The sequence below is a fragment of the Bidens hawaiensis genome, unplaced genomic scaffold (assembly GCF_021521415.1).
Source record: "Bidens hawaiensis isolate Kalapana, Puna unplaced genomic scaffold, B.hawaiensis_p1.1 tig00008141_1, whole genome shotgun sequence".
Lineage (NCBI taxonomy): Eukaryota > Viridiplantae > Streptophyta > Magnoliopsida > Asterales > Asteraceae > Bidens > Bidens hawaiensis.
The window spans coordinates 1114561-1128276 of NW_027491579.1; the positions used below are offsets into that span (position 1 = coordinate 1114561).

Genomic DNA, 13716 nt, shown 5'->3' on the forward strand with positions numbered 1-13716 from the left:
ATTTTTATAAATATAAACATATATAAAAAAAAAAAGAGTAAAGAAACTAAAAGACCAAAACCAAGCAAAGGAAACAATGAGATACATAAATGTAATATGCTATATCCATATATCATAAATGTAAGAGCATATCAGTATATCACTGAGTCAATGCAAATAATAAGCAAATGTATCTCTTTTTTGCCACAATCCCTTCTGCAGAAAGGATAATCAGGACCTGCTTCAAGCCTGCAATATACTCTGGATAACTGGACCTGTTAAATTGACATTAATAATAAGAGAGGTTACAAGAAGACATACCACATCTTCTGAATTGTGTGGAAACTGGGAAGACACAAATTTTTCGTCATCCAAACTACTCAAATATGAATCAGAAATTAGTACATAAAAAGATTAAAAAAAACCTCAACGGGGGGTCAACTCGTGAATACGCTGGTTGTATTCAGGTTCACGTGTCTTAACTAACCTCATCTTTTCTTCAAAGTGAGGTTAGTTCCTATTTTAGTCTGAACCATGTTTTACCCGAACCAAACTGGACCTTCTTAACGGGTTGTGTTTGGGTAACGCATTTGGGTTTATGTTTCGTAACTAACCTCACTTTCTTCATAAATAAGGTTAGCTCCTGTTTCGTTCTAAACTATTTTTGACCTGAACATTACCTTTTAAATTAGATTGACCCAATCAAATCGGGACCAATGACCTTGTTTGATTGCTGCTATTAAAAAAAATCAAATGTGAATTATAAAAAAATTAACCGAAATACCTGCTTAAGGATTTCCCTTAGAAATGAGAAGAAGAAGCAAGATTAGTTTGGAAATTGTCCAAAGCACTTAATTGAGATTCAACACCCAATCGAATCAATCAGTGAATATGAACAATTTAAAGCCAATTCAAAACCAACTTTATATCTAGAAGTTGGTCTAAAATCCGCCTTAATGCTCGGCCATGGTGATTAGAAGATGAGGAAAATTGTTGGCTGTCGACTTCGATGGTCCAAAATCAGTTCATTCTTACAACCTCTGATGACTTCAATTTCACATTTAATTCGATTTTCCAATTACACCGGCAGGTGACTTTAGGAGAGGACGGTTCCGGATTAGCTTCGTTGCTGCCGGTGATGATTTTGCAAGTAAACTGATGGATCGTGTTAGTAACTGATTCTATTACGTGATTAATTATCAAGGTTTGTATTTCCCACTGCATCACGCGGGCATCCGCCTAGTTTTAGAAAATTAACAAAATTAATGAAAAGCTGGTTAAGAAAACAAAAAAAAGAGTAACAATAAAAAAGATTAATTTTAGAAAATGAGTGTAGGAGAGTTTGCCTAGTAATATATGTTGAAAATCAGGCCCAAGAACATAATATTTGAACTCAATTAAGATCGACTATTTTTCTGTTTTATTATAATTATTGACTGTTACAAATAATATAAACCCTAACCATTTATTTATACTAAACTAACAACTTGCAAAACAAGATAACTCATTCTAGGAAACTAAATAACTAGTTTATTCTTACCATACTAAATAAACTTACCAAAATAAACTTACTAAAATTCTTTCCCTTAGACCCTTCAACTTTCTTGAACCGTTTCAAGATTAACTTTCAATATTCCCCCTTAATCTTGAAACCGACATATTCTCTTCTTTTCTTGCTTCTTGCTCATTCTTTCTTGTTGAGATCTTTCTTTATTTCTTACTTCTTTCTTTTGATGAATTATTGCTAAACTTTCTTGCTTTGAGGTTTCTTGTTTTGTTCTTTCTTGCTAACGATCTATCTTTAACTCGAAAACGAGTTTCTTTCTCTTGCTTAAATTCTTGCAAATTTAATTTTGTTCTTGCTATAACCTGAACTGGGTTTCTTGCTTTTACTTCCGATCATAGGATCAGATTACTAGCTCCAACTTTCTCTTGCCAACTTGCTAAAAAATTTTTCTTGGTGAAAATTATGACCAACTTGTTAATCAGTTTCCGGCCTACTTGCTAACCGGTTTTCTTGCTCCTGACCCACTTGCTAATCAGGTTTTCTTGCTACAGACCTACTTGCTGATCTGACTGACCTACATGCTGATAAGATTTTTCTTGCTACTTGTTGAAACGGACTTGCTTTCTAAAACATGGATTCAAAACAAACCCACTCCCTTCTTGCAACTGCTACTTTGTTAAAAGAAAAGAACAAAAAAAAGAAAAGTACTTTCTTCTCGGCTTGCTTCACTTTTCACACAAACCTTAATTAATTAATTGAGGTGTGTGGCACTTACTTCTTTGGAAACTAATCACCATGTAAGTTGATTCTAATCATAGGCGTGCTTGCATAGTAGTTGCATGCTAGTTTCAATTTCACCAACTTGCCTGCCTGTGTGCTTCGATCTTTCGAGATGGTGACTCTAAATTAACCAAGGTTTGCTTCACCTGGTTGTTTGTTTCTACTTGTACTTTTTTTCCATCGCTCACCTTTTGCTTTTTATTTTTTATTGTTCTTACTTGCTTGATTAATTTGTTTAACCTTATAACACCATAACACATTCTTGCATGCTCTCTCTTTTCAGCCCCCCACCGCAGCTAACGGGGCTGCACCCCTTTCTCGTAAACGACTCTCAAAACTGCTTTCTTGTCAAACCGCTCTAATACCAATTGTTGGAAATCAGGCCCAAGAACATAATATTTGATCTCAACCAAGATCGACTATTTCTCTGTTTTATTATAATTCTTGACTCTTACAAATAACATAAACCCTAACCATCTATTTATACTAAACTAACAACTTGCAAAACAAGATAACTCATTCTAGGAAACTAAATAACTAGTTTATTCTTACCATGCTAAATAAACGTATCAAAATAAACTTACTAAAATTCTTTCACTTAGCCCCTTCAACTTTCTTGATGAACCGTTTCAAGATTAACTTTCAATAATATATATACTTGGTTTTAAATCTTTAAACCTTTATTATTGAGACACTGATACAAACAAATTCAACAATCATCCATTTAAGAGGTTGAGTGAGACATATTTTATCATACGCATGAGATGCAATATCCCTCACCCACAACTTTGAGCTTCTAAAGTCTAAACCATACATAAATGATAAATCTTCCACTGAAAAGATCAAGTGGCACAAGTGCACAACCCATCAGGTTGCTTTTGTTACTTACTTTTGTTTCTTAAGAATGGTTCTTCTGTAAAAAAACACAAAGCGGTGAAATTCACAGTTGCATCAGTATCATATCAATGGCAGAAAGTTAAGTGGCACAAGTGCACAACCCATCAGGTTGCTTTTGTTACTTAAGAATGGTTCTTCAGTAAAAAAACACAAAGCGGTGAAATTCACAGTTGCATCAGTATCATATCAATGGCAGAAAGTTATTAATAAAAATCGAATAACGGTTGAGGAGATGCGGGGTATCGATCCCTGTACCTCTCGCATGCTAATCAAGCGCTCTACCATCTGAGCTAAATCCCCATCGAAATCTAATTCTATCTGATTATTTTCATATTATAAAGAGGTTAAATGATTTTGATATTACTGAAAAGTTTAAATCCCGTCCTAGATATAAAATTTATTTCGATAAAATGGACATTTGGCGGTTCAAATTTAAGTAAATATATATTAAGTTTTGGTTTTTAGTTATAATATTTAACTAAACCAATTAAGGGATTTTTGTCTTTCATTTGGTGGTTGGTTGTCAGTTAAGGCTAGGCATCATTACTCGTAGTAGATTGTTTGATGAGGGTGCTATGTCTAGGATCCTAGATGATAGTGTGGGTTTCTCACTGGATGTGGTTGTTCGGTCTCCCGAGGGTGTTTGGTCGTGCCCATTTAGGGGTTTCCATTGTTGCTCGGATGGATGGTTGGGGGCCAAGGGGATCCCTAGATTGGTTACACATATCAAACGACTTCATTTGTCGTAGGATGAACAGAATGAGGCTCTACGGGACGATGTCTCCATGCATTGTGATCAGGGGCGGACTCACTTGTTAGTGAGGGGTGTCCCCCGTCCCCTGTGAAAATTTTTTTTAGTGTTAATATACCGAAAAATTCCCGACCGACCCCTGTAAAATTTTGACCTCAACCCCTGTGAAATTTTGAAGCCGAACGTTGTATAATTTCAAAACGGCCCCCATGAGATTTTGAGACTAACCGTAATAAAAATACAATGAAAATTTTATAAATATAATTATATAAACATTATATAAACAATTTTTCCTATTAATATCAATAACGGACATTAGTCTAATATCCAATCCAATATTTAAGCCCAAGACCCAACTCAAACCCTACTCAATTTTTAGCCCAATACCCAATCCCATTCTAAAATAATATTTTCTTTTACCAACTACCACCTCTCACAAGTCACACCCTCTGCCTCGCCTTACATTTTGATCGTCTTCCTCCCTTTGCCTCCATGGTCCCTTCGTCTTTTCTCATCTCACCGAAAATCGGAATCGGAAATTCCGGCCACCAGGCAGGGGCGGACTCACAGTGACAAACAGTTCCATTATTCCAACATACCTCCAGCCACTAAAAATCACACTAAGGTATAACATAAATACATAATATATTACATTTATGTCTAATTTAGTTAGGATTTTAGATTTTTATGTTAATGATGTTTAGATTATGTTAAAAAAATGGGGGAATTTTGTGATTTTGAGGACAAACTTGTGATTCTGTAACATAATTCATAAAGTTGAATTTTGAATTTTTAATAGTTTACTTGACTAGTTTGATTACTTGCTAAGTTTGTTGTATTTCTAATCTTATAGGAAGAAAGAAAAATGAATCCGGTAATGGAGAGATTTCTTAAACATAAAGGTAATCAAGGATCGTCTTCTAAGACTCCCGAGTTTGTTGAATTGGATAATCTTCCTTCGGATCCCGCTGATAGAAAACCAATCTCTACTTATAACGTGAATCAACGAGATGAAATAAGAAGAACGTATCTACTAAGAGGACCATGTCAACCAAGCGGTGTGGCATTTCCATATAGAATGATCGGTAATAATTCAAGACATTTTCCGGTTACTTGTTATACTAATTTTAAGGGGTGGTTAGAGTATAGTATAAAAAAAACGATCGTGTTTATTGCTTACATTGCTACTTTTTTAAGGATCAAGTTAAAAATCTCCAAGAAGCTTTCATTAGTGAGGGGTTTAACGGTTGGAATAGACAAGATAAAGTTCAACGTCATCAAGGGGAGTTTAATAGTTTGCATTACAAAGCCTTTAAAATGGGTGAAGATTTGCTTAACCAAGATCATTCGATACAAACTTTTGTTGATAAAAAGATTGAGAAGGAAAAGTCCAATTATCGACTTAGATTAGATGCTTCTAGTAGTCTTACAAAAAGACTAGTGAAGTTAGGGGCACCATTTCGTGGTCATGATGAATCAAAAGATTAATTAAATAAAGGGTTTTTCTTGGAAATTTTAGAATTAATGGGAGAACAAAACGAAGAGCTTGAAAAGGTTATTTTAGGTAATGCACCCGTGAATAGCCAAATGACAAGTCCAAGAATTCAACAAGATCTTAAACATTGCTTTGCTCAAGAGGTATTAAAACAAATTTTTGAAGATCTTGGTGAAGATTATTTCTCTTTATTAGTTGATGAATCATGTGATGTATCCAACAAGGAACAAATGTCTGTGGTTATTCGATACATGGATAAATATGGTGTGGTTAAGGAAAGGTTTATTGGGCTTGTTCATGTCTTGGAGACGTCCGCGTTAACTCTCAAATCCGACATTGATGATTTATTTAGCCGACATGGATTTATTATGGGCAATATTAGAGGCCAAGGTTATGATGGCGCAAGTAATATGTCGGGTGAGTTCAACGGGTTAAGGGCTTTAATTTTAAAAGAAAATGCTTTAGCTTTTATATACATTGTTTTGCTCAGCAACTTCAACTTGTTGTTGTGGGTGTTGCGAACAAACATAAGCCTATTTGGAGATTTTTTGAAATGGCTGCATCTATAGAAAATGTCGTTTGCGCATCTAGAAAACGACAAGATAAGCTTCGACAAAGTAAAAAAAACACTTGAGAGGTGTCTTGGTTACTGGAAGTGGGTTGAGTCAAGAGCTATCTCTTACAAGGCCCGGAGATACACGTTGGAATTCCCACTATAAAACACCGGATCGTTTGGTCACTTTATATCCAATGATCATGGATGTGCTTAAATATGAAGAAATGGGTAAGGCTAAAGCTATCATGATCCAAGTGCAAGGACTTCAATTGGAAATGAAAAAATACGACTTTGTATTTTACTTGCACTTGATGTTGCATATTCTAGACGTCACAAACTCATTGTCTCAATGTCTTCAAAGGAAAGAGCAAGATTTGGTGAACGCGAGTTCATTGGTTTCTTCAACCAAGCGGCAACTTGAAGACTTTAGGTTGGAGGGGTATAACAAGTTTGTGGAGAAGGTTTGCTCTTTTTGTGAAAAACATGATATTCTAGAGGTAAAGATGGATGATGACTACATTAACATACTAACGCCAAGAAAAAAAAACAAACATGAAAAATCGCCACTATTATGACTATGATTGCTTCATTGCGGTTCTAGATTTGCAAATCCAAGAGTTTGGGGACTATTTTAACGAGGTAACATCCGACTTACTTGTTTCTTTGAGTTTTTTGACTCCTTGTGATATATTTTGGGCATTTTCAATTTCAAAAATATTACGATTAGTCGAGTTGTACCCATATGATTTTGATGAAAGTGATTAAAGAAGACTCCCGATTGAACTCGCGACATGCATCAATAATTTGAAAGGATATAAACAATCTAAAAACGTGAATGATTTAGCAAGTTTTGTTCAATTGATGGTTCAAACAAAGAAACCCAATTCCTTTGATTGGTGTATCGTTTATTAAAGATAACTCTCGTATTACCCGTCACAACCGCAACCGTTGAAAGACCCTTTTAGGCGATGAAGTATGTGAAGTCCGATTTGCGTAATCGAATGGGTGATGAAAATTTAAGCGACAGTTGTATTTGTTATATTGAGAAAGACTTGCTTATCAATGTTAAAGTAGATGATTTAATAATTAGATTTCAAAAAATGAAAACTCGTAGAGAAAAACTTTAATATATTTGTTATCTAATATTTTGTTTGGTAATCCTTTTTTTATATATATGACCCGACTCGACCTGACCCGATTCGACCCGACAGTTGTATTAGTACCGACCATAAAAATTCCCGACCCCTGTGAGAAAATTTTCTGGATCCGCCACTGATTATGATTTATTTATTTCGGTTGGTGAGGATTTAAAGGCCTCAGTCCAGCGATTATGTGGCATGGGTTTGCGTTTAAATGCCTTTAGTCGGGCATGTCATCATGTTGATGGGTTAGCTCGGTTCAAGAGGGGGGTGGGAGATGTGGAGGAATTTATTGTGGGGATTTCTAAACCGCATGTTGTGAGGGATGTTGCTCCCATGGGAGGGGTAGTGGCGGATGGGTTCTTCTCAACCGCGTCTTTTCTCTTCCTATCACGACTGTTAAGAGCATCCCTCATAGCTGTCGTGTGACATTTGCTCAGGCTTTAACTGTTGCTATGTTTAAGGTGGTTGTTATGCTAGAGTATGTTGAGGAGTGGGTGAGACTTTTGTTGTTACCACGGTGCATGTTGTGAGTTTTCAGGCCTTCTAACCATCAAGAGCGTAGGTTCAGTAATATGAAGTCTTTGCAATGCCATAGTATTCAATGAGCATTAACAAACTAGGGTGACAAGGATAGTTTTGACGCGTTTATTTTATCCCTCTTTGCCCGACCTTTGAGGGTGGCCTCAAGTAATGAGGAGCCTATCGTTGGGCCCGATAACTCTGTGATGTGCACCAATGTAAAACAGTGTTTGCAAAAAGTGGCGGACGGGCATTTCAACGCCGCGATAAAAGTATTATGCTCTTCATGGGTTGCACCTTTCGGCAATGATACTTTGAAAGCCTTAGTGGCTAAGCATTCCAACGTGCCCTTGCCGGTTATGCCTATTTTTTTTGTTTTCTAAGCCTCCACTTGTTGTTAATGCGGATAGTGTGCTTGGGTGCATTAAATCCTTCCTTAAAGAAACGTATTGCGGGCGAGATGGATTGAAGGCCCGACAAAATCTGGATGTTTTTATGCGAAGAGTGGTCGGAGATCGCTGTTGGGTTGCTAAAAGCTACTATTGCGGTGGTTAGTTTATGTTGGGGGAGGGGGGGGGGGATTGCACGGGGGTTTTGGCGGATTTTATTGCATCGGCTTCTATCACACCACTACTCAAATCGGACAATGGGATTAAACCCATTGCAACATGTCCCATTTTGAGACTTTGGTCTCTAAGGTGGCTATGAGAGGTGCTGGGAATGATATTGCTAAATACCTTTGTGTCTTTCAGTATGGGGTGAGAGTCCCTAGTGGAGCGGAGGCCGTGCTACATAGTGTAAATGGGTTCTTAAATTAGTTCAATTTGATGGGTTGTTGGCTACGCTTACCACTGATTTGTGTAATGCTTTTAACTTGATGGACATGACTGCCCTTCTAAATAAGGTTCAATCTTGATGCCTGTCTATTTTCTTATGGGTGGCCTTTTTATATGGGCAGCTCGCTAGGCTATATGTGGGGGATGACCATTGGGGTTCATCAGTGGGGTCCTTTTGACACACCCCAGCCTAAGGCGGAATGACATGGTGCGAATAGTTGGTTCACAACTCACAAGACAATAACATGCAATTTAATATGACAATATCAAATTTATTTATTCAAAATTTCAAACTTAGTACACCATTTTTTCATAACAAGAATAAAATCATCCAAAAGTAAACAAATATTCCAAAATAACCATCTTAAAATACATAATCAAACATACTTTGTCTTTTCATTAAATAACCTAATGTCTTTTCTAAATGATCTGCACCTTTGCTCCACACCATATAATAACCTGCAATATGCGTACAAAATATATATGTTGATCAACACGAGGTTGAGTAAGTAATCACTAGTTTTGACACTAAATTAATAATATAAAAAGATTGAGCACACTATTTATTGAGTATCAACGATTAGACTATGAGAAAGTAATTTGTGTCGGTTTGCCTTGATTAAATGAACACAATCGATGGCTACTGAGACGGCGTATGATCATAATGTAATGCTAGACTTCTGACAGACCTCTCCGAATACTATAAAATTAACAAGTAAGCAAGTAAACAATTAGCATTTAATAGTTCAACACAACAAGTCATGATTTTCTAGTTTAAATTAAATAAATGAATGCAACGTAGGTTGCATAAAGTCCCCAAAAGATTTAAAAATAGTTAAAAGAGGGGAGTGATTACTCACCTTAATGATTGGTGAGCTAAACAATAAAATATGAATAATAAAATAGTCTCGAGCCTTTAAAGTGCTAACTGATCCAACACGAACATACCTAGAACTTTGAGACAGTAAACTAGGATTAAAACCGAAAATAATAGTATCAGGTTAAACGGGCACGTAAAACTCTAGTTATGGAACTTTTACTATTTAAGCGAGCTGGTACTGTTCAGAATCCGAACTTCAAATATGAAGTCGGGTTCTGAACAGTACACTCAAAATTTCTTGATGAACAAAGAAGTTTTCTGGCCCGAAAGCTAGTTTTGACCAGAAAATAGAAAAATTGATTAGTCAAATAATTTAACTATTATGCCCTTAACGAGCCGGGATCAAATTGACTACCGAAACTCCCTCAATCTGTGAAATTGATTGAGGGATTTTGTTTATGAGATAAGAATCTATGAAAACATAGAATACAACTTACCAAAAAGATGAATGGAACTAAGATAAATTTGAAGTTAACTAGTCTTGGAACTTGAAAGTTAAACTGGAGGATGAAACTTTAAGAAGAACACCAAAAACACCAAAGGGGTTGGCTTGAGGGCGATGGATGCTGATGTTTGTAGATTATTTTAGGGCTTAGGAATGAATTTTGATTAAGTATAACACTCCAAATTTTTTTGTTTGGTAAATAATACGTTTAGGAAACCGAAAAAAAATTATGACCAAATCAACTCATTTAATCTAATTATTTCAAATTTCTCAACAAGAAATGAATGTTGACAAGTTTACAATATCATATTAGATAGATTGGGCCTCAATTTTCGTGATTTAGGCTGGTTTAGGGACGATTTAGCATTAAAACCGAATAAGAAAGTAAAAACAAAAAATGGTGGTGTAAATGCACATATCCTTCGCGCGACGCGAAGCTTGAGGACTCACCCCACGCACAGTGAGGCACGCTGGGGATGTTTAAACGTTTGATTTTTGGTAATTTTAGCTCTTGTACTTCTATAAATGTGATATTTAGCCATTTAAGCGATGGCAAGGGTTTCTCCTGATTGCTAATTTTTTTACTAAGGTGCTGTTTGTTTTTCCTTAAAAGCACTTCTCCACCTCTTTTGTCTGCACTGAGAAGAGGGCGCGCAGACGTTAGGCTCTGCAGTGGGTTTGTTTTTCCGAAGACGTTTCATTAAAAAACGTCTGCGTGCCCTCTTCTCCTAGAAGTGTTGGTATTGTTACTTCTCACCTCTTCTAATCCATTTCTTTTTTCCATCGAGCTTCTACATCAGACTAAACCCTAATCCTCTCCTCTCCACTGCTTATTCTACATCATACTCCCAAACCCTAATCCTCTCCTCCTCTCAATTGCCGCCCAACTCCACCACCGCTGCAACCCTACCAGCGGCCTCCACACCGCCGCCGCTCCACTGATCCCCGCCGCTCCATTAATTATTACATCAACGTCCTTTCCAGAGGTAACACCTTTTCATATTCTAATCTTTTTTGTGACCCATTAAAGCCATGTGAGTGGCATTAACAACCTATAGCCAACTTGTTGGTGGTTAAATATATATATATTTATTTTCGATCAGATTGCAATCCGATCATTATTTGTCTAATAAAGTTGTAGGCTTAATTTGTCTCTCTTCAATTTGGTCTTATTCATAATACTTCTGTTAATTTTTTTAGATTTGATTAGTTTGTAGAAAGTTTAGGTTTGTTGAATATTTTTAATACTTTGTTGTTGAATAAAGTTTGTAATGTTTTGTTAATTGTTAAAGGTTTTTGTTGTTAGATTGTTAGAGGTTGAAGCACTTGGCACTGCATCAGATCGGGAATATATGACTAAGTTACGAGATGAAATTGTTGAGCAGTTAATGCAAAGTACGGAATAAATGATCTAAAAAATGTTTGTGGTATTATGAATATTATTTTAGTGTTGTTGACTATTATTTAAATTTGGATGTTGAAGTCTTTTTTTATTTATATTTCAGTTTATTTAAATTTCAACTTATTTTAACAGTCTACAGATGTTAAAAAACAAACAATCTTCTTGTTGCAGACTGCAGAGTTTTGGTTCACCTCTTCTGCTACAGATGTTGGCAAATGTGGTCCGCAGACTGCAGACATTTTACCTCAGAAAAAACAAACAGCACCTAACCTAGTGACTCTTTTAAGGTCAGATCGTCAAGAACAGTTTTGTCGAGGATGTGAATCTGTTCTTCCTCAATCCCGTTCTGAACATAACTCCCAACTCTAATGGATCGTTCGGCTTTGAGCCTAATAGCTCTCACCCTCATTAGTTCGGTATATTCATATTAAGACTAACTTTGACTTTTTTTACATCTTCCTTCGTGGGACCAGTTTCCACATCCTAAGCATCGTTCGTATCTTTTTGCTCTTCTTCTTATTTCGTTTTTGGAAACTCCATAGAATGGTGGCCTTTGTTCGTCTTGGCGCTACTTTTTCCTCACCTCATTGCTAAAGAGAAAGATTGTCTCCCTAAGTTCTGGAGGCAACCTAGGTTTTGCTAAATGTATGCAGTAAGGGAAATTGAAACCGAAAGAATGTATTTCCAGTTTTTTTTAGGGTCTGACGGTAAAAGACCAATGTTGTATTTTACTGGTGAGAGGAATAAAGTGGTAAGGTTTTTGGTAGGGTTTTTGGTTTTTGTGTTGTATTTTGGAGAATGGTTTGAGGAAATTGTGATAATATTACATTCTTTCTTATACAACGCTTCTTGCGGTCTTGAAATAAATACTTGAGACAAGTTCTAAATCGCACGAAACATATGACTCACTCAATGCTTTCGAAAAAATATTTATATGGCATGAGGTTTATCTTACATTAATGGAGGGATTGGGTATAAACGCCATATTTTGCATAAATTTATTCTCAATATTACAAAACTTCTTTTTGTTGGTTATTTGCAAAAAAAAATTCATAGATTTTGATTTGGTTTGTTATTAAAATAGTCTTTGTTTGCTACAAAAATTTTGTTATTAGAGAATCTTATAATTAGTTGAGTAAGCAATTGGTCAAGTAATTCCCCTCCCCACACTTGAATCTCACATTGTCCTCAATGTGAAAAGATTCATAAAAAGATTCATATGAAGTGTGGTAATTTCCCTACGGGCCAACAAAATTTTAACAGAGCGTCCCCTGTTTTTCGTCCGTTTTCATGTAGTGTACCTAAATAATAAAAGCTACTCACAACCAACAAACATCCAAAGCATAATAATACTGAAAATCGGGTGTGGAAGCATCCACACCCTGCCCTATACGGCTCAGTGTCTATTCTGCCAATTTTGTTACGAGTTAGACTGACTAAGATTTTTGCAGCGAAGAAGCCAGCCCCGTGTATTATTTTTTTTAATTGTTTTTGTTTTTATTATTATTTTTTTAGTAAAACAAAAGAACATATATACAAGGCCTGGTTTAATGAGGGTCTTGGCCAGACCCTACTTCCAGTATGTTCATTGGTTCTGATGGAGGATTACTACCTCCGAGATAGCTTCGAATGGTCCATCGATGTATGGTTTTAATCGATGTCCATTAACTTTGAACTTGTGACCATCAGAATTTGAAATCTCAACCGTCCCATAGTCAAAAACTGATTCAACTATATATGGACCTGTCCAACGAGATTTCAAATTTCTTGGGAAAGACGTAAATGTGTGTTATATAACAGTATACGATCGCCAACTTGAAATTTCTTGTTTACTTTAAAACGGGCGTCGTGTAAACGTTTAGTCCTTTCTTTGCAAGACCATGAGTTTTCGTATGCTAGTGCTCTTAGTTCTTTAAATTTGATCTTCCCAGTTTTTACGGGCGGACGTTAGATCAAAATTCACTGCTCTAAGAGCCTAGTAAGCTTTGTGTTTTAGTTCTACGGGTAGATAACATGCTTCCCCATAAAAATTTGAAAGGTGTTGTTCCTATGGGGGTTTTGTCGGATGTCTTAAGGGCCCACAAAGCATCATCTAACTTTTCTGCCCAATGTTTGCAATTCCTTCCTATATTTCTTTCGAGGATCCTTTTAATTCCCCGATTCGAGACTTCCACTTGCCCACTGGTCTGTGGATGATATGGTGTTGACAAACGATGGTGAAATTTATATCGTGTTAATACTTTTTCCATTAGGGCATTGCAGAATTGAGTACCTCTGTCGCTGATTAAGGCCTTTGGAGTGCCGAATCATGAAAATAACTTTTTCAGAAATCGTACAACCACCCGAGCATAATTAGTGGGAAATGCTTGTACTTCTACCCATTTAAACACGTAGTCGACTGCTACTAGGTTGCATCTATTTCCGAATGAGCTAGGAAATGGGCCCATGAAATCTATTCCCCATACATCAAAGTCTTCACAAATTCAAATGCCTTTTTGAGCCATCTCATTTTTGGCTGAGATGTTTT

The 13716-nt window shown here is 36.2% G+C and overlaps 1 protein-coding gene across 1 annotated transcript; it reads left to right on the plus strand.

Moving 5' to 3' along the window:
• Positions 1–4632: 4632 nt before the first annotated feature.
• Positions 4633–5402, plus strand: LOC143637188 (uncharacterized). The gene is made up of 3 exons (XM_077104636.1): positions 4633–4665; positions 4768–5022; positions 5112–5402. The coding sequence occupies exons 1-3, from the start codon at positions 4633–4635 to the stop codon at positions 5400–5402; spliced, it is 579 nt and encodes a 192-aa protein (XP_076960751.1).
• Positions 5403–13716: the final 8314 nt, after the last annotated feature.